This window comes from Tiliqua scincoides, chromosome 8, assembly GCF_035046505.1.
Source record: "Tiliqua scincoides isolate rTilSci1 chromosome 8, rTilSci1.hap2, whole genome shotgun sequence".
Lineage (NCBI taxonomy): Eukaryota > Metazoa > Chordata > Lepidosauria > Squamata > Scincidae > Tiliqua > Tiliqua scincoides.
In genome coordinates this window covers 19,109,527-19,137,050 of record NC_089828.1, presented here as the reverse complement: position 1 = coordinate 19,137,050, position 27,524 = coordinate 19,109,527, and the positions used below count along the sequence as shown (strand labels likewise).

At 42.2% G+C, this 27,524-nt stretch overlaps 1 protein-coding gene across 2 annotated transcripts in view; it reads left to right on the top strand.

The window, feature by feature from the left end:
* The window catches only part of ARID3B (AT-rich interaction domain 3B), a 64,204-nt gene that overhangs the window by 5,722 nt on the left and 30,958 nt on the right, over nt 1–27,524 (top strand). For both annotated transcript variants that reach the window (XM_066635983.1, XM_066635982.1), the window contains exons 2-4: nt 775–1,412; nt 25,966–26,037; nt 26,679–26,751. In XM_066635983.1, the coding sequence (XP_066492080.1) occupies nt 855–1,412; nt 25,966–26,037; nt 26,679–26,751 (703 nt within the window). In that variant the 5' untranslated portion in view covers nt 775–854. The remainder of the gene's footprint in view (nt 1–774; nt 1,413–25,965; nt 26,038–26,678; nt 26,752–27,524) is intronic.

Sequence of the window (27,524 nt, the reverse complement as noted above, 5' to 3'; positions counted from 1 at the left end):
CTTCTCAAGGTAGGTTGAGAAGGCCATTGTGAGTGCCCCTCCACCACAGGATGCAGCACACGTCCCATTGACATAGCTATATCAGTACTGGAAGGTTGGATAGAATTGAACCCTAAGTCTCCCTAACTTTAGTCTTGCCACTGCACCAATACTGGCTGGCATAATTGGGGGCAGAGATAACAGTGGGCATTAAAACAGGCAGTCTTGGGGCTAGATGATCTCTGCCTTGGTTCTAACTTCCAGTTCTTGGAAACCAAACCCCAGATTACATAACATGAATTACATGATCATGAATTAATATATGGCAAAATAGAGTGTTTATTCAGATGCTTATCTGCATGCAAAACAATCTTCTGGTGAAATTAGTTTAGAAAGTTACCAAATCTTAGTTTTGGTCTTTACTGTCTGTAGTGTTTATTTGTATTGAGTCATCGTAAGTCTCATCTTAGACCCTGTGACAGTTGAAAAGCAGGATAGATACTTAATAAAAAATAGCCTGAAAATTTAATGCTCTTAGTGCATACCTAGAAAACTTGTCAAGATGGCGAAAGGATGCTTGTATGGTATAGGTAATGAAGCCATTGCAGGTGTTCTGTTGAGTAAGGAAACAGTCACATAACTAGTCTAAAACAAAATCCAGTCTTGAATGAAAGTGTGAAGGTGTGAAGAAAATGGAGAAAAATTCCTTTCCTACTCATGAGCTTTGTAATTTGCATTTTGGCCTGTAGAAGGAAAATTGAAAGTAATTTATACAGACCAATATTTGTGTTTCAGATTGTGTTGCTCTCTGAAGGCTTTGGCTGGAGCTTTGTCCAGCAGAACTCCCATGTTATCACAGCCATGTTAACAGCAGGATGAAGTTGGAGGCTGTAGTGGAACAGCTGCAGAAGCAGCAGCAGCAACAGCAACAACAGCAAACCACTCTGCAGATGGATTCCAGAGAGAGACAACAGAGGCAGATGCGAGAAGCCCAGCTGCATTATGCTCAACAGCTGACAGTGCAGCAAGCTGCTTTAACAGCCACATCTGGCAAGGCTTCGGGTGGCCAAGCTCTTTGTCCTTCAGCCAGAGTCCCACCTGTGCTTGGGGCTGCCCAAACATTTGATCAGAGCAGTATGAACTCAGAGGACGATGAGGATGAGGAAGGAGAAGAGGATTTGGAAGATGGTGATCTTGAGGATGATGCAACGATAACCGGGAAAGACGCATGCTCTGCTTTGAAATATTTTCATGCTTCCAAAGTTGCCCCCCACAACCAAAGAGTGGCTTCTTCCTCTAACGCCTTACCTGTTCTAGGGGCACAGAGGGAACCACAGGGAAAAGAAGAGCAGGGTAAAGAGGCTACTGTTGCTTCATATTCTGGCTCCCCATCCGGGAGACAGACCTGGAGACTGGATGAGCAGCTCAAACAGGTCAGTGAAAATGTTCATCCCCAGAGGCTGGTTGGTGAAGCCAGAGAGTTTAAACTTAATGGACCTGGAGGCAGGTGATTTGCATAAGGGTTCCACATTGAAACCTGCTGATCAGTGTCTTAGATTGGACAAATAGCTTTGCTGCCTGTGAAATAGTAGGAAAGACTGTAGCACCATGTGAGCTATAAATCAAAAGCTGATGCAGCTCCAGCTCTGAAAAATAATAAGAGTAAATAAAGTAAAATAATTCCTAGGCCACCAGTCAGCTCCTTGCAGCATCTTCAGGAGTAGAAAGAAGGGGGGAACCTTTTGTAGTTCTTATTTGCCAGAGCAGGCCCGTGGAGAAAAGGGAAGTGCATGGCAGGAAAGTGGTGAGCCCTTTAATTATACAGACTCTCCCTTGCTGCTTTCACAGGTTCTGCTTGCAGCAAATATTGACAACTTCAGTATGACTGGCTGGAGAATAACTGATATTTGTTCTCTGCACCACTATGTGACTCTTCTGTGGTCAAAGAGCCAAAGGGTGGGTGTTGCAGTTCAAAAGCATGCCATTGTCAGGACCCCATCCAAGTTCTAGAGTCAATGTTAAATGGATCTTTGGGTGCTATGCTGTGGGGAGTTTGTGAACCATCTTTTTTTTGGGGGGGGGGGGGGGGTTGCCAGCATTCCAGTTACATCTCCTGGATGCTTATTGCTTAAGAGTCACTGCTCTAAACAGTTCCAGAGGGGTAGCTGTACTGTATGCTAGCTCCAAGTTTAGCAGCAATATGCCTCTGAGTGTCATTGCTGAGAAGCAACAGCAAGAAAAGGCAGTTTGCCTGTGTGTCCTGCTTCTGAGCTTTCCAGGGACATCTGACTGGCCATTGTGGGCCTTTGTTCTGATCCAACAACACACTTCTTAGGTCCTTGTTCTTTTTACAGCAAGCACAGCCAGAGAGTCTAGAGGCACCTTAAAGTCTAATGGATGTGTTGTGGCATAAATATTGTGTTATCCTCAATTATTAGATTTTTACATTGTCTGCGCAAAGCTGAAATGCATACAGATAAATAACGTCCATTTAGAACAGTCACTGGAGATATAGTGAAGATCTCTCCAAATGGAGAAGTGGGTGTTTCAGGTAGCAATGGGCTTGATCACAAGGGCCAGACTTTCCCCGTGGTAATTGGTGGTAGTTGAGTAATTTTCACAGTTGAAATGTGCTTGGATGTATAGAAATCTAAACTAGAAGGGATTGCTCTGGAATGGCTGGATATAAACTGTCCCTGGACAAAGCTGGATAATCTGTGTCATTGTAATTAGCGTGATGTGAATTCTGTCACAATTAACTTTATGTAAAGAGGAACTGCTGTGCTAGCTGTTTCCTATAGGAGCATGCCCTAAATAGTTTCAGACGTTTCTGGCCTTGAATACTAGAAACAGTCGGTGATGAAAGGGGAAAGCTGAGTGTCTCCTATCCAAAGATTTGCAGTCATGTTGCAAATGGGACACCTTTATATGGAGTGTCTAAAGAAGATATACTTCTCTCCAGTAGGCTATTGCCTGAGAACTTTGACAGCATTAAGACTTTTTCCCATACAGGCAAACATCATTTTAAGGCACTTAATGATTACGGTGCTTTTCAGTTATATTCATGTTTATTATTTTTGACACTTTCCTTGTTCTTAAGGGTTTTTTTGGTGAAGACGGCCATATCAGCTGACTCCCAGGCTGAATCAAGCAAGTTGACTGGTGCCATTTTGTTACCTGTGCTCAGCCTATTTACAGCATTTGTGCATTTATCATTAATAAATGGTAGTGTATGTATGTTTTTAGGCTTTTATATGCACTGGCAAGTGAAAAGGACTGTGGCTTGCTTTTTAAGGCGATACTCTGCTTAATACAGCAGTGGTCAGGAACCTAACCTGCTGTATTAGCAAAGTATACCTACATTATGCTGCTCAGTTATAGGCATGTCCGCTTGGGAGTAAATCCCATGGGGATCACTCCCTAATATTCAGTGAGTGTGGTGAACTTCATTAGATTATTTTAAAGAGGGTTTGAACCAATACATGGAGGAAAACTCTGTCAGTGACTGTCAGCTATGATGGCAAAACGAATCCAATGGATTCAGTTGTAGGACGTCTCTGAATACCAGTTGCTAGAGAGCCACAGTAGGGTATGAGATTATTACTGCCTTCATGTTCTTCATTTGGGATGCCTGGAAAGCAGAAAGTTGGGGGAGATGGACCTTTGGCCTCATCCAATAGATCTGTTTTTACATGTATAAATAATCACAGGATTGTAACTGAAGGGTACCACTGAAAAGACTGCTCAGCTCCTCAAAGACTGCTTTTATTTGGTCATTAGTTGAATGGACTGTGAAGTACATGATGTTAATAGGGCCACTTTACATCCGTGCTTAGCACTCTAGCCAGATCTGCTTACTTTAAACAGTTTAGGGCTTGGCTTCCGTTTGTATCTATTTCCCACAGTATTGCTGTATGTCAGCTATTTCACAACCATTTTGGGGTGTGGTAGGGGGGCTGTGCAGGCAGGCAGGCACAGTTGTTTTGATCATCTTGGAAAAATGTCAGTATGCTTCAAACATACCTTCATGTTCCAGGAATGTTTTGTACCTCTTTTCTGCATCTGGGAATGCACACAAGGCAAAGATTACCACTCAAGTGCAAAATACCATTTTATATTAATAGGCCCACAGCAAGCAGAGCAAGCCTTGTGAAGGCTGAGTCCTTATTGCTTTTACTAAAATTGAAGTTCAGACAAGAGTCTGGGAATACAATCTAGCAGGTTAGGATGAATGTGTCTTCATCTTTAAGGGTTTTTGAAATGGACTTTAAAGCCTCTGTTGAAGACCTCCAGTTAGGGAGGAAACCCCCCCCCCCAATAATTGGTTCCACTGTCAAACTGCTCTTACAATTAAATTTTTCCTAAAGTTCAACCAATATCTACTATTCACTAGAAAGCCTATACACAAGGTAAACTGATATTTCATTTTATATCTTTTTTGATTTGCTTTGTTCCATTGGGTTTGGCTAGGGAGGCGGCTGGGTAGATGTACACCAGAAAAGCAAAAACCAGTTATTTCTTCTACACAAGCTGCTTATCAGAGTTGCCTGTTCAGCCAGCCTGTAGACTTTTTTTCAGGCTTGTACATTCTTTTTGCATTATTGGCAGGGCTATTTCAAATGAAGATTTAATTCATATCAAAATGTCACATATTTCTGTTGCTTTTGTTAGAAATAGCCTCTAAAGAAGTTTGCAAAAACAGCATTAAAACTAAGACAAGACAACATTTTTTTAAAAATGTAAGCCAGTACAAGCAGAGTAGTTAAAGTTTCGTAGTAGTAAATTCCCCCTGTATTTGCTCCTGTGCAAAGGATCTAAATTAGTTTGTAAGCTGTACAGAGTACTGGAACCAACCTGAGAGTCTTGCTTCTTCCAAGACTTCCCATTTCGCATTCAATGAATAGCCCTCTCCTTCACAAGACCCTGTCCCTCAGAGTGGAGATCCATTTTGTGGTGAAATGCTAAATTCCAGGGCTGTGAAACTGAAATGGGCTTCTATTTGTTGATATATATTAAAGATCTTATTTTAGGATACTCATAAAGAAAATTCTAAACCGCAACACCTGGGGAAAACGTATTAGTGTATATAACATCCTGAAGCCTTCTTAAAATGAAAGGCATGGCATATCAGAAGAATAGGAAAATTAAAGGATGGGTTGTTGTGACTGTCTCCACCCTCAGTTCATTGTGGCCACTAATTGTGAACTTTGCCCCTGCAAATGATTGCCTGTGGAAATGATTGCAAGTCCCTTTTCTCTTCTAAAGGACACAGATTTCAATTTATTTCTGTATTTGCACCTTAGGAGTTGCCAGAAGGAGAATATTAACTTTTTTATGGTATCGGAACAGCCAAATTCTTCATTTTCAAGATCTTAAAATGAAATCTGTGGTATGGCATGAGCTTTTTGGCAGTTTGATGCTGTAAGCTCAGGTCTTGAAGTATGTGACTTTTGAGTAAAACTAGCTACTCAGCTGACATTTCATGCATTATGAAGGGTGAGAATGTGTGGAATGGGGATAGAATGTCCCCCTACCCCAATTCCACCAATTTGCAAGGGGGAGAGGCCATTTTGCCCTTTTGACTCGCGTTGGCTTCTCTCTCATGTGAAACTCTACCTATGCGGGTGGGGTAAATGGAATTGTTTGATCCCTCTTAGTAATGTTGTTCTTGTCAAAGAGTCTGTTTTGCAAGTGCTACTTAAATCAGTTTTTACATTGATCAGAATGTACGTTTGATCTAAAAATGGCTCTCCAGCTTTCTGTTCTGCATTAGCATTGACACATTCCTGACTAAAAAGGTGCTCTTGGCACAGCTTGTCAAATTGTTCACGAGCTTTCTGTTTTTGCAGGCAAATTGTGCTTTTATTTTCTTCCTCTCTCGTTTTTTAAGAAAAGTGAACATCATCATGCTGCAGAGAAGCCAACTTAAAAGTTACTAAGCGTCTTTGGTTACCTAGAGCACTATCAAAAGCAAGGAGGGTGTTGATGCCTGACTGCTTTTAGTTCCATTCAACCTCCCTCAGCCAAGTAAATAATTGTAGAACATACTTGCAGACAAAAGAGCTGGCTCAGCTTATGACAGAGGGGCGGTAAGAATCTTGTCAGCACAAAATGAGGAGGGAGGGTTGGCTGCTTGTCAAGACGCTGGCAAATCCCCAAAGAAAAGTAGAGGGAGCCAGTTCAGCTTTTTCCCCCCCTTTCCTAGCACTTCTCAAATTCCTCTGGATCCAACTGGCAAGGACTGCAGCAGCTACAGTAGGAAAGGATTTTGTGGCTTGCCATTGTAGAATGAAGGACAAATGAAAAGGGGGGGTGCATGGTGTTCTTTTGGTATTGCTTCTTGCTGATGGCTGGGTGTGGGCCCCTGTCTACTTCTAGGCATAGTTAAGCAGTTTCTCAGGTTACCAGGGAGGAGAGAGGCTGCAGACAGAATAGCAGCAAGTTTGTTTTGAGTGCTTGTGCTCCAGCTGCACATCCCTGCACTTTGGCTAGCATTTACTTATGTAACCCACCATTTCAGGATTAAAACCCATTTCCATTTGTATGACTTAGTGGAGTATAAACAGGGCTGAGAGTTTTCATATGGGTAAATGGTCTGAAGTGCTCTAGTTTGTGGTTGATCAGTGTAGAAAGACAGGATTTCCAATACTGAGCGCTGAGTGCACATCAGCCCCTTTTTAGATGTGTCAAGGTAGTGCAACTCAAGCATGCAATTGAAATTTAGCCTTTGGATTTTTGCTGCTTTTTTTTTTAAGCCCCACATATGCAGCACAAATGCAAAATTTAGATGCTATTGAAGGATTTGGAATGTGGAGTCCCTCTACTGCAAACTGACATCTCTGAATTTAAAACAGTTCTCATGGTTGGAGGAGAAAGCATTGATCGGTATACTGTTCTTGCCAAAACATTCAGAAACATGTATTGGAAACGCCAGTAGTCTCTCTTCACTGCCATCTTAATATCCCGAGTCATATATAATCTGAGTGGTAATCTTCCCAGGGCAAGCACCTCTCTTCTGTATTTGCTCTGTAAACTGACATGTGAGATGATACCATGCAAGCTTTTTTCCCCTCAGTCCCCAAAGTTCTGTGATACTGCAGTGTAATGAAAGTTTCCAGGTGCAAATTAAGTGTGTAAGGTAGTGGTTCCCAAACTTCTATAAGGAAATTGGGAACCCTGTAAGTATTTGTGGGGAGGGGTGGGCAGCGACCAAAAGGGGTTTAGTAAGGTACCTGGGGGGCAGTGTTGGCCATCTGGAGGGTGCAGGGGGACCCCCACAATCCCCTCTGCAGTCCTCCCTGCCACTCCAAACAGTGATTGCAAACTGGAAGTAGTTTGTGATCAGACATAGGAGCTGTTTGGATCCCTCTAAACTCCTTGGTCATGGCAGTAGTGCGATTGCTGCGGTGCCATTGTCGATTGCTGCGGTGCCATTGTCACCATCAGTACTTGGCCACTCCCCTTAAGGGGGAATGGGCCTGCTTCTGGTTCCCCTGGTAGATCATGACTCACTAGTTTCGGAAGCATTGGTGTAAGAAGTAGCTTGATTCTCAGAGATTGGCATAATTAGGAGCAGGGAATAAGTTTTAGCCTCTGCTCCAGTGATGTCCCTGCCCTTTCTTCTTCTTCTTCTTCTTCTTCTTCTTCTACTACTACTACTACTACTACTACATATAATTTCATTGTGTGTATTTGTGTAGAGAAAAATGCATTTCTGCACTTGGGAAGGCATGGTTATGGCACTAAAATCTGCCCTCTGTGGTGGATACTGATTAAATGATCTGGTCCACACTAGTAAAAATATCACAGATGTGTCTTGTGGAATGTATCTATGCAGGGATCTTTTCACATATATATTTGCATCCACGCACTCCTGTTCATAACAACAGCAACAATGGGTATTTTGCTGTGCTTGTGTGTGTGTGTGTGTGTGTGTGTGTGACTATGTGTCTATAACAGCATAATTATACCAAAGGATTCACAACTTCCGACTGGCTTTAGTACCTGGTCATCATTTTTTTTTTACTAGACAGTGATGAAGCCTGAGCTTGCAACGACAGAGTAATAAAATGATAAAGATAGTAGTTTGATCAAGGAATGTGGTTCTGGCATGTTGTATTAATGATAGTTATACAAGGAATGTTGTATTAATGATAGTTCTGAATTTTTCTAGTTGAATAAACCAGTTAAACTATTTTTATTTTAATCTGTCATCCTGTGACTTTTGTTCACTTGTTCCTCTCAAATTGTATTGTTTTGTTGCCTTTTGTTTATTCCCCTTTCCCCTATATAATTTTGTAAATAGAAAGTTCAGATATTATACATCTACTACATTTTCTGGATCCAGATCCCCAGATGTGGAAAAGGTGTGGATTAGGGTGGGTTAAAATGGCTATTTTACTTTCATCTTCAAGAAATAGTATCAGAAATTGAAGAAAGAAAGAAAAATAGTTTGAGAACAAGCAATCTTATAACACCATAAAGGTAAATGCTTTTTTGTGACTTGAACTCTCATAGACTGCTGGAGTCTATTTCTCAAATGCAGTTTTTCAAGCTAGAGGACCAAAACGCTTTTCTGTCAGAATTTGGAAAAGCAAATCAGGATTCTGGTGAAACCAGACTTTTGGCATGTAGGATCCTTCACTCTTGAAATGCACTAAACATTTTTTTGCTGAACAAATTGAATAATGGGTGCTTTCTAAATGGGGTGGGAGGAGAAAAGTCTGCTGTATTTTGATTGTTTTTGCTTCCAGTTCTGACTTCTGGGATTCTTTACCATATTCTTCTAAGACTGCAATCCTGTGAAAACGTATCTCCGGAATAAGTGCCATTGAACTTGGTGGGAGTTACTTATGAGTTGGCACGCAAGGATCAGGCTGTACAAACACTGAGCATTTATTTAACAAAGGCTCTTCTGCCAGCAGTGTTGAACAGTTAGTCTGATTTTAGGCTGTAACCCTGTACACACAACAGCTGATGATTGCTGATTGCGGTGCTCAGAGAGAATTTGTACACATGCAAGCCAGCAGATGTGGCTGTTCATGCAAGATGCCTTATCTTTTCGCTCACACTAACCTGCAAGTTTGGTGTGTCTCTTTCTGTGTGTGGCACTGTGGTGCCTGGTGCTCCTTACTGTGCTCAGTCTTTCCTCCTGCATCACCCAAAGCAACAGGAAGGGAGTACACAAGCAGAGCCAGCAGCTGCTCCAGTGAGCAGGCATTGTTTCGGCTCACTGGCAAATTTTGGCAGCCCTACTGGACCCAGTCCTTTTTGCTGCTCTGCCAAAAGAGTGAGAGCAGAACAGAGTCTCCCAGAGAGAGAAAGAGTATATTGGTGAATGGTTAGTGATAGTGGCTGCTGCTTCCAGCTATCATTTGCCTGATTCATCCTTTCATTCTGCCAAGAGAGAATGCTATTTATTTTGATATGTAAGCTGCTTGAGCTCTTTTGAAAAGCAGTGTACAAAGTTGTTAATATTAAGAACCATGTAGTGACAACAGCTGTTCGTCCATAAGGGTACTCCTGACCCAAACCCCAGATTGCTAAACGTGTGTTTTTGAGGTTCTTTCTTCTGCTGCTGTTAGAACTGAATGGCACAGCCTACCCCTATCTAGTCAGTGGGTGCTGTAAACACATCCATTTTGTGGTTGTCCCTCTACTTCGACAACTGCTGCTTTTACTGCTCTGCTAAAAGAGGGTGTAGCCTCCTCCCCATCAAACAATGCATCATGGGGGCTAGAAATAGAAACCTCTTATAACTCTGTTTCCTATGATGCTTTTTAAAAGATTGTTCTTCATTGTCAATGAAAGTTTTCGAGTAGTATTAAAAATAGTTATCCATAAAACTATTCAGAGGTTTGCTGCAGATATGTGTGACTGCACTGTGCTGTCAACCTGTAGAAGCTCTGTATTGTGACTAGCCCTGTACCATTGAGAGTCGTGTATTCTGGCTAGTACAGTGCTTCTGAAGAGGAAACAGCAGGCAAGGCAATCTATCTTAGATGCCTTCTTCAATAATAATTCTGCCCTAATAATTCATCTTCCCAAAGATGAGCCACAATCTGGCTCGTTTTCCTTCTAGGTGTAGTTCTTTCCATCATTTTCCATCACTGACATGTAAGAGAAGTGACAGCAGTGGTGGTCAATTATGTAGCAGGCTCTGACCTAATGCACTGGAGGGTACAATACCATCAGCACGCCTACATTAGAACAGTGTTAAAATCATCTCCTGTAGTGTGCTGTTTCATACAGCACTCTATTTTCAGAAATATATCCACAACATTATAGGATGCAGAAGGCAGAGACCTAATAGCCTGGTCCTAGGCAAAATTAACTACCTACTGAAATCAAGAGAGGAGAAATGAGATTTTTAAAACTCTTGATTTTTTTCTATCCCTTGGAGGAAATTATGAAAAGCAGTGGAGCAAAGATCTACCATCCATCTCTAGTTGCTGCTTCCTTGTGGATTGCACTGCCCCCCTCCATGGCCACACAAACAGAAAATCCTTAGGACAGGAGGACTTCTGTAACTAAGTTATAAAGGGAAAAAATACTGTAAGCCAGTGGTTCCCAAACTTGTGGGTTGTGACCCACCAGCAAGGGAACCCCTGTCTCTGCCCATTTAAGAGGTGGGGGAAAAGGCAGCGACGCAATCCGCAGGATCGTGCCACTGCCATGGATGAAGGGGGCCTTTTCTACTTACCTCCACGAGTGCCAGCCTCCTGGGTATGCATGGAGCCCAAGAGAAGCCTCTGCAGGGCTCCCCAAGCCTCTGATTAATTAAAAATAGTGATTGGAAACCACTTCTGGTTTCATGATTGTGAAACTGGAAGTGGTTTCCAGTCACTATTTTTAGTAAATCGGAGGCTTGGGGAGCCTTGCAGAGGCATCTTTGGAGCTCCACACACACCCCAGAGGCTGACACTGGTGGAGGTAAGTGTAAAAAAAAAAAAAGCCCCCTTCGTCCTTGATAGCAGATTCCCTTAATCCTGGGAATCACGCTGGCCTTCTGTCCTCCCCCCCAAAGACTTACAGCAGTTCCCAAACTCCCAGAGAGTTGCTGTAAGCTATCTTGGGCTCCCTGCCCACAATGGGAAAAGGAAAAGTAGGGTATACATATTTATTAATAATCATAAACAAGCAACTCTTGTTCAGGTTATAAGCTTCACAAAAAAGTGTCATCTAACCCTTGAGAATTGTTACTGCCAGGATGGAAAACATCCTTCCCTGGCGGTTTGAGGAGTGCTTTTGTTGGTGTCTGATTATAGCATCTGGATCAGAGAAAGGTAAAGATAAGGCCTGCTACATTGGCTTGGTTAAAGGGAGGGGAAAAAAAACTGCCATTTGGCTTCTTCCCTTGCTCACTGACCATTCTACCTGATTGTTATAACAGCTGTGGAACTTTATTTAAGAATTTGGTGTCTGCATTTACTTGCTTACCTCTTCCTTGTCTCTTTTGCATCATATCTATTAGACCAATGGTTCTCAGACTTTTAGGGAGATTTACTCCCTAAGTAAGTCTTTGCGGGAGAAGGCGAGGGCAGCTACACAATCCCCAGGATCACATCACTAAGAGGTGCAAAAGGGGGGTTCTTGCACTTCTTTTTGCTTAGGTCAGGTTGCTGGAAGCTCCAAGAGGTGTGGGGAGTCCTGCACAAGCCCCAAGGCTTGGAATCTTCAGAAAAATCAATTGCAAAGCACTTCTTTGCAACCTCTTTTTCTAAAGATTCTAAAAGCTTCAGGGAGCTCTGCAGAGGGCTGTGCAGGGTTCCCCACACCTCTTGGAGCTTCCAGCATCACCTCCTGGGGACTGCGTTGCTGCCTCTCCCCTTTCCCTGCCCCTTAAAGGGACAGGGGACCCTTTACGCAAGCTGGTGGGTCATGACCCACCACTTTGAGTGCCACTGTATCAGACTATAAGCATGTGGGCAACTCCTGTTGTTTTTCTTCTTCAAGTTTTTGTACAGTACTTACAAAATGCTAAGCCCTTTATATGGGATGATAGTGCAGTGCCAGTTTCAACATTTCAACCACTCTAGTGGATACAAGAAACAGAACCTGTGATTGAGCTATTCATAGATACAAAGGGTCTGTAAAAGTAGTTTAGCAGCACTTACAGAGAAATGTTTTGGTTTGGTTCACCTCTTCAGTGTGTACACACACTTATTGGGAAGTGGAGGGGCCAAGATACGCACATGTCATAAGTGTGCATGGCCTTAGAACAGATGTGACTGTTAAAATACCCCTGATTTATTTATTTAGCGTATGGCATATAATACATGAGCATGTATATCAATTAGAATAGATCAAAAGTCAATGTTCAGTTTGTCCAGCCATTCAAGGACAGAGTTACCTTCACTGAAAAAGTCAGACCATGGGCCAGTATATGTCCTCGGTTTGCAGCCAGACACAGTGTGGTACAGATCCAGCCTTGTTATATACTGATTTTTTTATACACGGATTTGACTCAACACGAATGGCCCCTGCAAATGAGAAGGAATGTGCTGGTCCCTGGAGAAGGGGAAAAATGCACCCCTTTAAAATCAGTTTAAAAAACTGAACAGTCCTTTAACAATAGCCTCCTTAATGAGAGAGAAAGAGAGGGCAGCTGGCTGACAATCCATCAACCCTTCTCTTTCCAGGTGACCCCTCCCTCCCCCTGAGCAGGTGAAAGAAAGGTGATCACTTTACATTGTTGAAGGGAGGGGCTGAGTGAAGCGCCTTTCTAAGTGCTTGGAGGACGACTGATTGATGGATTGTCTTCTTAATGACTCTTATCTTACATCACAAAGGTCAGCAAGGCTGTTTTGTAAATCACCGGAGCAAGGGAACTTTGTTTTTTAAATGGATTTGGTTTAGTGAGCTTTTTGCCATCCACGTGAGTTCTGGGAATGGAACCCATGCGAATAATGAGGCTCAACCTTTATATGTTTGGAGGGAGAACCCGCAATCATTCCCGGATTGGCCTTTTCAGCCACACTAGACGCTGTGCCAGAACCACCTTTCAGAGCGCGATACCATAGTCTTTCGAGACTGAAGGTTGCCAATACAATACTGTGGAGTAGATACTAGCCCCCATTTAAACATTGAGTCCTGACTAACACCATGTAGGGTACGGATCCTGTTCAAAGTTTTCCAGTGCTGGTGAAAAGTTGAAACCTGGCACCTTAAGTGTAGGATTGTCTATATAACTACCCATTTCTGGGCGTTCGACTGCCCATTTAGCTTTCCATTGGGCATTGGTGTTAAAATTGTTGTGCAGATGCTGTGCGAGTGCCAGAGAAGACTTCCTGGATTTAAACCTACCTATTGATAGGTGAGGAAGATCGACATGTACTAGTAAAAGTGGGTTGTTGGTGATTTTTCTATATTCTTTCAGTAAAGCCTCTTGTCTCCATCGGGCTGGTGGTGCTATGTGGCTCAAGACGGGGAGCCAACAGACAGGAATGGGTCTTATACAGCCGTTTATGATCCTCATGGTTTCATTTAATTTGGCATCAATCTTGCTAGTATGACAGCTGTTAAGCCATACTGGAACACAGTATTCTGCTGCAGAGTTGATCATTCCTAATGCTGATGTTCTGAGAGTAGTGCCTGAAGCTTCCCATCTTGTTCCTATTAATTTCTGGAGTATGTTGTTCCTGGTATTGATTTTTGTGGAAGTGTTCTTGAGGTGTGACTTATAAGAGAGAGAGTCCGGTCCAAAGTTACTCCCAAGATATTTTGGATGAGGATTGTAAGGGAGTAGGTTGCTATTTAGATAGACCTTTGGGGCTGCATTAGCTAATTTATTGTTAAGGTGGAAGCATGTAGTCACTGTTTTGCTGATACTGGGTATTAACCTCCAGTCAGCAAAATATTTTCCCAGGATCTTGAGGTCGTCTGAGAGGACGACCCAACACCTCCATGTTTTTTCCCTGCACTGCTAGAGCCAAGTCATCAGCATTTCAAAATTTATTATTATCACTATTATTAACAGTATTTATATACCGCTTTTCAACTAAAAGTTCACAAAGCGGTTTACAGAGAAAAATCAAATAACTAAATGGCTCCCTGTCCCAAAAGGGCTCACAATCTAAAAAGATGCAAATGAATACCAACAGACAGCCACTAGAACAGACACTGCTGGAGTGAGATGGGCCAGTTACTCTCCCCCTGCTAAAAACTGGCATGTCTGAGATGTACAGGTTAAATAGTGTGGGTGCCATTACAGAGCCTTGTGGGAGGCCATTGTTTAGCCTTCTTACCTTACTTACGTTGTCCCCCATTATTGACCTGTCCTAGAACCATAGTCTTTCGAGACTGAAGGTTGCCAACTACTAACTACTAGAATAAGATTTCACTATGTCCTATTCACTCAGTGTCTTTGTTAGTATATGTTTACTCTCATTCCTAAACATTTTTAAATATGGGTTTCCTCAACTTATTATATTGGTTTTTGAAAACTTAAATGTAATTTCGTATTGGAAAAGAGTCGAACCATGGAGACTAGTATTCATGTTTGCTTCCCATTGGGTTGGGGCAGCAACTTGTTTTCCTGCTAAATTCATATTTCTGAATGAGCAGTTCAGCTCTTAAAATAACAAGGTGGACGCAGAGGATAACACATGGTGACATGAGGATGGAGTCAGGTTGTCACAAGGGAGCAGAAAATATTTCTGCTGCGGTTACTGAAGAATTGTGTGTTTGGGAAGAATTTGAAGAAGGAAAGGAAGTTGACTGACTGGAATGAGAGTTTAGTGTGTTGTTCCAGGCCTAGGTCAACATGGCAGAAGGGGGAGAACTAGTCATAGCTGATGACAATAGGTGAGTTTAGGTGGAGCAAAAAATGACAGGTTGTGTGAAAACATGTGGCCGTTTCTATGCTTCTATAGAACCTATATAGTTCAGTGGCTAAAGAGCTGGACTAGACTCGGGAGACTCCTTTAATTACTTACTGAATTTATATCATGCTTTTTCTCCTTAAAGGGCATTCAAGTCCCATCTAAGCAATTTTGTGGCTTAACTCCACCTTGGTTTCAGGTTAGTAGAACAAGAGTAATAATGACCTGTATAATAAGGTGGTGGCATGGGAGAGCATGCTAAGAAATGGTGAAATATTTTACAGAAAGTAAAATCACTATGTAAAAGATGGTTATTGGTAGTAGTAGGACAGTAGTTAAAAGCAGTGGTAATAAAAGCCCAAGATAGATGGGTTGAAGGCCTTATAAATTTAAAATATTTTTACCCCAGATTGCAACATAAGTCACAAAGGCAACTTATAACTCATGATTTAGAACTCATGAATATATAGAATATATTCTTATAAAGCAGAATGATCAACAAATTCCAATGAAAATCCTCAAATAAGTAGCTGCATGAAACACAACAAGAAAAGAACCTGTTTTGTGTGACATAGGTTGCAGTCCAACACACCTGGAACCATCCACGAGTGGGACTTACTTCTGAGAAGAAATGCGCAGGCTTGCACTGTAAGTTAGTCAATTACCACTACAAGCCTGGGCAATGGAGCCAGTCTGCCTTGTGCCTAAGTACTAGTAAAGTTGGTAAGTACTAGTAAAGTAAAGTTGGTGGCTGGAAGATAGATTTGGGGAAGGGGTTCCACAGGAGGCAGCAGAAGAGAAGGACCTCTCCCTGGTTGCCACCTCTCCAAAGGTGGATGCATTCTGATTTGGTCATTGGGTATGCTCATATGTAAAGACTAGAGCTTGCTGCAGAGATTAAGAGGTATGTGTGGAGGGCAAAAGTATTGCATGATCACAATAAAGGAGGAGAGGATAACCTTGTTTCCATTCCATCATTTTTGATGAACTCTTAAGGTGGATGACTTAATCCAGTGGCAAAGCTAAAAAGGAAGCATAGTGAAAGAGGTCAGTAATTAACAATATGCGTGTGGAATTTAGTCAGTTTCCTATTTCTCACATTTAACCATGAGATTAGTTACATACTTCTCAAGATTTAGGAAGCTGCAGATGTCAAACTAAGCTCTTGTACTAATAAGAGGCAGCAGGATTATTTTCCCGCTCTTACAAAATGTAACAGGCAGCAAAAGGGGTGTATGTATGTATGAGAGAGATAATTACTACTCTTCTGTTGCAGTGCTCAAGAGCTTCCAACCCAGGGTAATAATCCTGATCTTATCAGAGTTTTGCACTACAACAGTTTTTCTTTTTAGCAGCATCTGGTTCACTTCCGAAGGCTCATCTCCACCCAGAGAAGGAATTTTTGCTGATTCTCTGATAATCCTCAAGTTAAGTCCTCCCCCTAACTTTGTGTGTGTTGAAGCTAGTAGGATGAAATCAAAATGGTTCCTTGGACAACATTTCCTTGTCTTAAGATGGATGTTTGTTATTGATTAGACCACAAGTCTAGAAGGAAAGCAAGGCTTGAACATTCAAATAAAAGCTGAACTATGATAGGAAAAGCCAGGGGCCTACAGAAGCAATCAGGGTTGAATGTTGGCAGCCATGAAGCCTGCAGCTGGGCAAGATAGGGTTGCATCTGTCTGCACAGTTTTGTTGCTCCTGGAGCTCCTTGGATGTTTAGTAACTTTGAGAAGACTTTTGCCTTTTTTTTTGGGGGGGGGGGTTTGAACCTTACAGTTCTGATCTGTACCCATCAAGCCTGAGGCTATAGACCACTGGTTCCCTATGTGGGGGTCACAACCCCCCAGTCAGGCATGCATAGTTTTGTTTGGGACACTACCCCCTTAAGGAGGGAAGCAACCTGACCAGGGACCCGTAGGTAGGGTTAGCACATGCTTTTGGATTTTGCCGCTGCTTACATGGGTAAGTAAAAAATTGGGTAAAAAACCCAGAGGCACATGCTTATGTTATCTATGGGTCCCCAGTTGGGTCACTAGTAGTAGCAAACCATATGTAAGGCTGCATATGGTTGTAAGCCAGGGGTCAGGGAACTTTTTTACCTCTTACCCCCCAAAAAATTTATAAACGCAGACGTTACCCCCTTGATTTGAAAGTAAGGAAATAAAATAAATAAACAATAAAAATAAATAAACAATACTCACCTTACCTCGATCCCACGTCGGTCGGCGCGGCTTTTCTTCTTCCTCCCGCTCTGTCCGCTCGGCGGGAGACACTGACGGCCCGGCGCTGTGTGATGACATCATCACTACAGCGCCGGGCAGCTCCAGTCTCCCGCACAGAGCGGAGAGAGCGGGCGGCTGCGATACAGCCTGAGTGTATCGCCTGCTCCCTTCCGCTCACCGCATCTGAAGGTGAGCGGAAGGGAGCAGGGCAGCGGGCGGTGTGCACACAGCGCACCAGCCCGCTGCCGGCCCCCTGGAGCGGGTGGAGAGCGGGTGCGCTGACTCCCTCCGCTACCTCCCCGCCCGGCGCCCGCACACAGTTAGGTAAGGCAACCTTATTACCCCCAGATTTTCACTTTTACCCCATTTGGGGTAATTTACCCCTGTTCCCCGACCACTGTTGTAAGCTGTTCCAGAATGCAGTGGCCTACCTGACTGACTGATTATATTGAAGGTCCATTATCCTGCTTTCTACAGTGACCAACCAGATGTTTCCAGGAAGTGTACAAGGAAGACAAGTCCCCTGAGTTAGTGACCCTTGCCAAATCTGGTGGTAGTGAACACACTGGATCACGTTATACTAGTTCTCAGGCAGCAACAATAGCTTTCTATAGGCTTCTCATTCTATTTAATATGTATTAATGTGTTTAGATATCTTTATGCATACTGCCTTCAACTCATAAAGTATGAGGTCCAAGGGTATAGTTGAGGGGAAGAAGGGAGAGCAGAACTCCAGGACTTCTACTGCAGCTGGACCAGTGATGTCATCAGCAGGAGCACTTGGACACGATCGTGAAACTTTTTTCCAAGGACCTTAGCTGAGAAGAAGCATCTGATTCAGTATGAAGCAAAACGGAAAATTTGCTTTGGGACATATATTAATGGATGGTAGGTTACTGCATTTCCCCTACCTGAGAGACATCATGTAGCTCATGTTACATTAAAGCTATAAAATATTTAAAGTTCTATGCAGATTTACCTGGGAGTAAGTTCTATGGAGCTTATTGGGACTTCTGAGTAGAAATGTAGAAGCTAGCACTCCAATATACCTTTTATGTTTGTGATATTTTAAAATTTGCAATCCACTCCATGGGTTCGGGATGAGTAAGCTAGATGAGTAAGCATTTCTCAAACTGTGTATTGGGACGCACTAGATGGATTGCGAGCCAGTTTCAGACAGGTCTTGTAACACCTAGCTCATATGCCATTGAAAATACAGAGCTGAAAATAAAGGGTACAGAGCTGCATAGTGCAGCTTTGCCCTGAATAGGTGGGGACGCTGGAAAGGGGGAAGGCTTCGTGGTTGGAGAAGGATCCAATTCTGTTTTCTGCTTTGACTTCCAAGCTGGAATATTTGAATTCCAAGCTATGCAAAATAACAGCCCAAGTGTGCTGTGTAATGGGATATTTGGCTGATCATGGCTTAGGTTTGAAGCCTAAATTGATGATGTCACTTTCAGCCATGACATCACTTCCAGGTTAATGACATCTGGTGGGGTTCTGACGGATTGTCATTATAAAAAGTGGGTTCTGATGCTAAAAGATTTGAGAACCACTGAGCTAGATCTTTCAAGGAAGGATAATTCGTTTTGTGTAGGAATCAATATGAAGAGAAGAAAATGCTCTAATGCAGAAACTGAAAGTAAATTTTGTTGTTGTTGTAGTGTCTTTGTGGAGTGTGGCTGTGGGAGTGTCATGGCATGCTCCTGCACTTCAAAATTTACTACTACACTAAGTCTTTGTTTCATTGGATTTTTTTCCCCTGTGTTTGCCTCACTTCCTGTGTTCAGGTACTCTCCTCTGAAAGATTGACTGAACCTATAATCCTATACCTTTCTACTCAGTAGTAAGCCCCATTGAGTTAAATGAGACTTACTCTTGTAACTCTATAGTTACATAATAACCATAATGGTGATAGGAACCAAAGTGCCCCATGGAGTGGATGCATGGAAGAAAGCTGTTTTGGGGAACATCAGCAGATAACTGAAACCCTAAGGCAGCACTCGTCGTGAGATCAAATTGTTGTAAGAGATGCACAGTATTCTCACAAACAAAACTTGCTTGTTCAACACATTGATCAAATGTTGCATTAATTATATAAACTTTGCAGCAGTAAATATTACAGTGACTCCTACCATCTGGGCAAAGGGGCACTTTAAATGTGGTCCTCCTCTTATATTTAGTGGGGGAGAGTGACTGTCCCTATGTACTCCATCATAGGATATTTCCTAAGAGGCTGTTTGCTGGTGTATCTTCTGCATCTTTTTAGATCATGAACTTTTCAGGGACAGGGAACCATTTATTTTGTTATGTAAACTTTAAACTGTTTTGTTGGAAAGCAATATATATTTATATAATTTAGGGCACAATCCTAACCCCTTATGTGAGTACTTCCCAGCACTGGCATAGCAGTGCCAATGGGACGTGTGCTGCATCCTGCAGTTGGGTGTCGCTCATGAAAGCCCCCTTAAAGTAAGGGAATGTTTGTTCCCTTACCTCAGAGCTGCATTGCCCTTATGTCAGTGCTGGAAAGCGCTGACATAAGGAGTTAGGATTGCGCCCTTATATAATATATAAAATATAAATATGAATAGTAATAAATATTTATTATTAATAATAAATATAAATAGTCTTCTACAGGCCTTGGTTTATTCTTCCAGAATGAAGGAATTTGATGTTTGCAATTTCTGATGTGGTTATGTAATCTGTTGCGGCAACCTTTTTTTTGATAAGTCATATGCCTGATGATGGACATGATTTATTTATTTATACATACATACATACATACATACATACATACATACATACATGTATACCCCGCCTTTCTCATCCTGAAGCAAATGCTCAAGGTGGCTTATAGAGCTTTATAATCAAAGTATTGCAACAAGTAAAAAAATCCAACAAGACATTAAAACATTAATTTTAACACTGTATGGTGGAAAACAATATCAGAAACAGAACAAAAGATTTTAAGGGAAAAAGAGAAAAGAACTCAAAGGGGGAACCGATGAGTTCAGAGAGGCAGTCAAGTCACCACAGTATGATGGTGAAACAGAGGGCAAAAATCCACGCAGCAACCAAATGTCTGATGAAACACATCTCACATAATCTCAGAAAAAGCTTTCTGATGGCTATACCATCAGTTACACTTCCATGGGAGACTTCCTTCCGTAACTTTGGCAATTTTGCTAAAAAAATCAAAACAAAAATTATGGTCATTGTTTCTGTTTCTGCCCTTGAGGAAAGGGTTAACTGTCTTTTGCAATGGGGGTGGGTAGGTGAGTGGGTGGCAGGGAAACTGAAATTGTTTTGGACATTTGAATTCCACTCTAATAAGATGTTCCAGGTGGCTAGGGAGTAATCCTAAAATAGCTTCAGCTCTGATTGCTTCTGTAAAGTCAGGCTGGCCGTCTCTGGGGAGGAGCTGCGCCATGGAGTGCTTTGATAGCAGGCTAACCTTAAAAGGTGTGTTTGGGGTGGAGATAAAGGGGAATGCTGCCAGCAGGTTCTGGGCTGCCCTGAAGGCCTAAAGCGATCTGCCTCACTTTTTTAGAGTGAAACATTTCAGAATCTTTATATATCAGTATGTTAGAAATTTCAGGTGACTGCAGGGAACCGAAAGGGTTTCTCCTCTTTCTTCTCCTCCCCTGCATTTGGTAAAATAATTGGGATTTTAAAAAACTTTTTAAAACCATGGTTAAAAACATAATTGAATCTTGTATTTACGTTCTGTAGCCAGATAGCTTGTTCAGAATAATATGCAAGAACAGCAGCATCTAGAGCAGCGGTGCCCAAACCCCGGCCTGGGGGCCACTTGCGGCGCTCAGGGACTCCCAATCCGGCCCGCAGGGAGCCCCCAGTCTCTAATGAGTCTCTGGCCCTCCGGAGATTTGCTGGAGCCCATGCTGGCCCGACGCAACTGCTCTCGACGTGAATGTGACTGTTCGATCTCTCACGTGAGCTGTGCGACAAGGGCTGCTTGCTGTTTGACATCTGCAGTGCAGTAGCAGCAGCGAAGGAAACACCTGCTTTGCTTTGTGGAAGGTCTTTTATAGGCCTTGAGCTCTTGCAAGACCTTCGTTCAGTCATGTAAGTTCCATCTCTAGTATATTCATTTATGTAAACTTATTCAAATTTTATTCCCAGCCCCTGCTACAGTGTCAGAGAGATTATGTGGCCCTCCTGCCAAAAAGTTTGGACAGCTGTGATCGAGAGCAAATAAAATCTTGCCTGTATAGAGAAATTGGACAAGAATGAGAAGAGAATGAAGACAGAATAGGAATAAGTTGTGTGAAGGACTAGGGTTGCACATTTGATTCATGGAAGAAGATTTGGTCAGTTAACCCATCAAAAGATGGTCTCACTCTTTTTTAAACATTAACTTTTTTAGAAAACTAAAATTGATTTTTGCTTTCTCGGGCTCTCTACCCTTTTACTCAGAGCAATATCTTCATTCATCCAGGACCTTCAGTTCTTCGACTTGTCTTTCTAGACCTGAGTTCAGTTTCTTGCTGAATTTGCAGAGCACACAGCCCAATAACACAGAGGGGGATACTCAAGATGGAATCATGAGCAGTTCTTGGCAATGGCCTTTACCATTGAATATTTGTATTCCCATTCCTCTTTGGGGTTGCCTGAAGTTCTAATGAATAATGAGTAGGATATGTTTTGCTCAGTTTGCCCAATAACTGCTCAGAAACTGCTGCAGTGCTTGATACAAACTGGCCACTCTCCTGCCTTTGCTAACAAATTACATTGTAAGTAAATAAAGAAGTAGCTGCCACCTACGTAGTGACATTCTTGGCTTCATGGGATATTTGACTACAGTCAGATAAGTAGTCCATTGACAAATATTTGGTCATATATATGCCAATAAAGGTTCTGAATCTGAAATATTTGGTCACTTGGGCATGCCAGCCCCCTAGAGGACCAAGCAAGAGTTTAGATTTACATTAGACCTGATACAGTTCACTTGCTGAGTCAGTAAAGCGGAATCAAGTGGGAGAGGAAGTCCAGAAGCTACTATTGGTTGGTAGAGAAGGGATGGATGACCCATTTCACTTGGCTGATGATGGGCTGTGTACTCTGCATCAGCATCCTCAGTTCTTTGCCAAGGCACTCCATATTTGCAGCAAGGAGAACTGAATTATTCAACCTGTATAATTTAGGTAGCTGGGGCAAATTTGCCTGATTGGTAGGATTCTCCATTTTTAGAAGTAACTACTTTGTATATGTGCTTCTGCTAGTCTTGGGGAGGATCAAGTAATGCTGGAGGGTACTGAAGCCACATCCTTTTGGAGACCAGGATACATTTATTTAAATCCAGATGGTTCAACTTTCAGCAGACCACATGACCCTGGCGTTACACCCCCCCCCCCCAACTGAGTGTGCAGATGCGGAAGTAATTGGCAGTAACATGATGACATCACCGCGAATTACTTTCAGGTTCTAAGCCACCAAAGTCACTTGGCAGGCTCAAGTTTCAGGAGGAGGCAGTGGCAGTGGGTGTACTAGGGCTTTTCAGTCTCCCTGCTGCACTGTTCTTGCTTCTCCTTCTCCAGAGAGAAGCTTGAATGGCACAGCAACAAGATTGAAAAGCCAGTGAAGAGAGAAGAGACAGTGGGTGGTGGCTGTGGTGGGGTGTTTCAAGTGCCACCAAAAAGGACCTCGCAGGTTGCATGTGGCTTGTGTTCCTTGTGTTGGACCACCCTGATTTAGATCAAGGCAATTTTAAATAGTGTTTTCCATTTTGTGAGGTGTGTGTTTTCAAGATAGAGCCTAGTATTTTGTTGCTATAGTTCTTAAACTATATTGGCAAATAAATAAAATCTTTATGTCACCAAGGAGAATGATCCAAAACATCTTATTGTGCAGTCAGCATGCCATTTGCACAGCACATGTATTAAGACAAGGAAAACAATTTTAGAATTAATGGGTTTCTGTTGGGCTCTGTACACATAAAGGTACACAAAGTGAGTTCGTATACAGTACTTGAAGACAAAGGCAAAGAGCTCAGTTTACTGCATTCTGGGCAAAGTGGCCAGAGTTTTCCAGAAGCAAAGCTGATAGTTTCCAACCAAAACAGTGTTCCTCCATGAGACAGGAGTTAAATGGTCAAGCTGTTTCCTTTTGAGTTGAAATATTCATAATTTGTTGCAGTACTAACTACAGTTAGCACTCACCAGCATTAAGCCTATCTTTGCAACTGTAAGGGCTAGAAACTTGTTTTATTGAAATTTGGAATTCTTAGGAAGTGGGATTTTCTGACTGACTGGCTTTCTCAGAATTTCAGAATACAGTTCTGGCTAGTGCCATGAGACTACAGCAGAAGAGCTGGGAGCCTAGCACAAGAGGCACTGCCCTGTCATACTAGCCATCCTGACTAGCAGTGTTGTTGCCATCATAAAATCTGATGAGAGGTTACATCAGTTCTTCCCATATCACAAAATGTTATTTGCCACCAGCCTTTATCCTTGTTGGCAGTCTCTCCAGAGAGTCAAAGCACAGTGAGAAGGTGTGAAGATTGAGAGCAGATTTCAAGATAAGTTGATTGTCACTTTGCTCTGTGGAAAATGCTTTGGCCAAACAAATCCTCATTGATTCTGTAAGGAAGACCAAGAGCAGAAAATATCATTCCTCTTTCCAATGGAGTACCTATGGACTTTATTTGGATGTTATTTTTGCAAAGGTGTTCTTCCATGAGAGGAAAACATATTTTTGTCTTTGGCTCTGAGCTGGTGTTAATGACTGAGATGATGCAGGTCAAGAAAGAACTTGGGTTGCTGTTTCCTGTTTTTCTTGCAAGCTTAAGCTGTTGCATCTAGTGACTAAAGAAAGGCATTTCTGTGTACTTTCAGTAATGTAGCCTGCTTTTATATCCCCAGATTGTCAGTTTTTTCCTGATTGTAGGTGTGGTGGTAGTGGTGGTGAACTAGCTTCTTATCAGCTAACTAATTATATCAGAATGTTTTGATATTTGGAAAGAAAGTATGATACACAATTTTTCCACAAAGGATACCTGGATGAATCCTCCTACAAACAAAGCTTGTTTTCAAGGTGCTTCCCAAAGAAGGGCTGGGAAACAGGTCTGCTGTAATAAACAGCTGACATAACAGAATTAGCAATAATCCTCCATTAAATATCTTTCAGCTGATGGGGCTCACTTGGTAATTGACTTTCCAGCAGGAATTACTGGCTCAAACTAAATCAGCAGGCATTAGGGAAGCCCGCTGCTGTTTCACAAGCAGGGAATGTAGCTTTGCCTGACTCTGACAGGGGCTATTCATCTTGGTAATTCAGTGTACATGTCACTACCAGATGACACAGAGACTGTAGACATTAAAGTGGCCCTAATTAAAAACTGTTTGTGTTTGGAAATCCCTTTTTGAATTCGGTAGCTTTTTATCTGATTTAAGATCCTATGTGCTCACCACCAGATGGTGGGTGGATGATCTGAACCAGCCAGTGATGTTTGACCTTCCTCAGTTGGTTTTTTGTCTGTTGCCCAGGCTACCTTTACACTGTGGTGTTTGCAGTTCAGATGGTGACAGAATTTATCCTTCTGTTCCCACAATTGTTAGAGTCAAAAACTACTGTCTCTGCCTGGTTTGGTAACCTCTTGGAATGATTTATTCTAAATAAAATAGATCCTAGTGGGAGTGGCCTGTAGATCTCAGAGGACAGCTATATCCTAATCCCATGTGGTTCAGGGTACACAGGTAACAGGAGCCAATGGGTATATATTAAAAAACTGGCCCTTCTATAGTGGAAGGGCTATAACTCAGTGGTAGAGCATCTGCTTAGCATGCAGAAGGTCCCAGGTTCAGTCCTTGGCATCTCTAGGTAAGGCTGGGAAAGCGAAGGGCCCCAACTGAAATCCTGGATTAATCCTGCTGTCAGTGTTGATAATACTCGGCTAGATGGACCATTACTCTGGCTTAGTAGAAGGCAGTTTCCTATGTTCATTCCTAATGTATGAGGTGGTGCTTTTAAAAAAAAATCTCCCCCAGTGTGGAGGGTACACTATATTTTTATTATAATGAAAACATTGTGTTGAAGCTGGCATGCTATTAAATCTTTTTATAGCATTTTTATCCCACCCTGTCTCCAAGGAACTCATATTAGCATTCATGGTTGTCTTCTTTCTTCCACCCAACAGCCTCATGAGAGAATGACTGGATCAAAGTTACCTCCCAAAATTAGTGGCTGAGCAGAGATTTAAAGCCAGGTTATCCCAAGTTCTGGTCCTAATGTGTTAACCACTATAACATGTTGTCTGTTGTACTTGCTTCTGCTGTGAAGAGTGAAGCAGCCTTCAGCATCTGTTCCTGCGTTCTACCCTGACTTGAAATGCTGAAAGCTGCAGAACCAAGCATATATAAATAGCTGTGGTGAAACTGATGCTCTTGAAAGCTTTAATTCATATGTGTGTTTAATTTAAATATATACCAGCTTAAAACGTCTCCAGTCGCATCCCTGAGAGTGGTCAAAGAGCACTTGATACTGTAGTATTGCTGAAACCAAACAAATGTAGCTCTGATTAGTGGTGTGAATGGGAAATTAGTGGGAACTCCCAATGAAAAATGAGATGTGTGTGGTTTTTTTAAAAATGTCCCTGGTGTGTTACCAAACTTGGGGGGGACCCAACATCAACTGCTCTTGAAAACATGATGTTTTCATCCTGAGTAGCAAGGGTGTTCCAAGTTCTACTGAACTCTGTATGAGCTGCCAAGTCTTCTAAAATTACTGGAGCTGCAGAACTTTCAGGATTCCAGACATTGTCCTCACTGATTTTATTTACGCAAGGTAGTTGTGGCAGGTTTCCTATTTCTTGACTTACATACTATTTTTATTTTGATCATGACCTGTTTGTGTTCTACACAGTACAGTATTTACTTTTAATGACCTCCTCTTTTGGTTTTGTTTGGGATTCTTTTCAGAATGGGAGTCTGAGTTGGAGTGAAGAAGCTGATGGTGGAAGAGGAAGAGAGGTATCTCGCGACTTTGCCAAGGTTGGTATGATGGTTTTGGGTCTTTTGAATATGGAGCCTTGTTCCTCTGGCCAGTAGCAGAGGCCAGAGTATTTCACCTTTCTTCTGTAGTCTTAGAACAAATGTCAGTTGTAGCAACATTCTTTCTGGTAGGGTGTGGAGAAGAAAGCTCCCTACTGCTCCTTGTTCCCTTTCTTGGTCTGGTGACCATCTGCTCTAGCATAAAACATTTTGCAGACTAGTTTTCAAACTTTTCCACCTTTAGTTTATTAGAAGCTCCTTTTATTGGGCATTACTTTTAAGCAGAACCTAAAAGGCCCTTGCTGGTATGTATGACCCTTGAGAATCGTTGGAAGTGCAATGTTTGAAGGAGGTAAGTAACTAGTTCAGAAGGAGGTGCTCAGTATTTTTCTCCACAAAAGCAAGCCTTCAGGTTTACACAATTGTCTGGTATTTGCATAGTATCTTTTGTCTACCAAAATAGCTCTTTCACCTTGATTTAGATGTCCAAACCTTTTTCTGCTGGTCTTCTAACCAAGTTGGAAGATGTTAGACAAGCTAGATAAGTTAGAACCAGATAAGATGGCAATCACTGTATTGCCTTGTTGTCCCTTGCATACTCAGCCCTGCATGAGTTAAAGTTTACTTGCTTCACTTCCCAGCTGTATGAACTGGATGGTGACCCTGAACGGAAGAAATTCCTGGATGACCTCTTCATTTTTATGCAGAAGAGGGGTGAGTAAAACTCCCATCACCAACTATATTTGGCTAACTGGACAGTGAAGAACATTGCTCTTTACTTCCTGAGCTGGAATTGTCATCCTTCAAATGCAGCTGCTTCTTGAGGTTGGTTTCAGAGACTTAGAGCAGAAGATGTAACTAATGTCTGCTTTCTGCTAGGAAGATGTAACTAATGTCTGCTTTCTGCTTTCTGTGACAGTGGAACTTCACTAGTTTGTAAAGACACTGCCAGCTCCATTTTCCCCCATACCTTGTTTGGAACAGAATAGATCTGCATATTATTGTGCCTTCAGTTAACATGGTCCTTTACAGAATTACATACATATAATACTGGCCTCCATCTCAAGGCACTTACAATCTTAATGTTGACAGAGATGGGGAAGAGGACAAAATGGAGTGACTGGTAGCAAGAGACGGTTATGGGCAAATGCAGCTAGATGTGCTTTGACTCTGTTGTAGTCAATCTTTCTTGTGTTCTAGCTTTTGCCCAAGAAGAAACAATAGATTGTGCTGACTGAGTGTGCCTTACTCTCAACCACAAGATTCTGATCCCCATAGTAGCACAGATATTGAAGAATGCAGTGGCGGGCAATGTTAATGGACTGGAGAAAGAGGGATGCATGTGAAGATCCAAGTCAATTTTTTCACCATGCTTGACTGCCAGAATTTTATAAAACTTAAAATAGAGTTTTTTTCCACATTGGAGGAGTTCCACTGAAATTAAATATTTTGTTTAGTTACTTTATGTATTTCTGTCTCACCTTTCC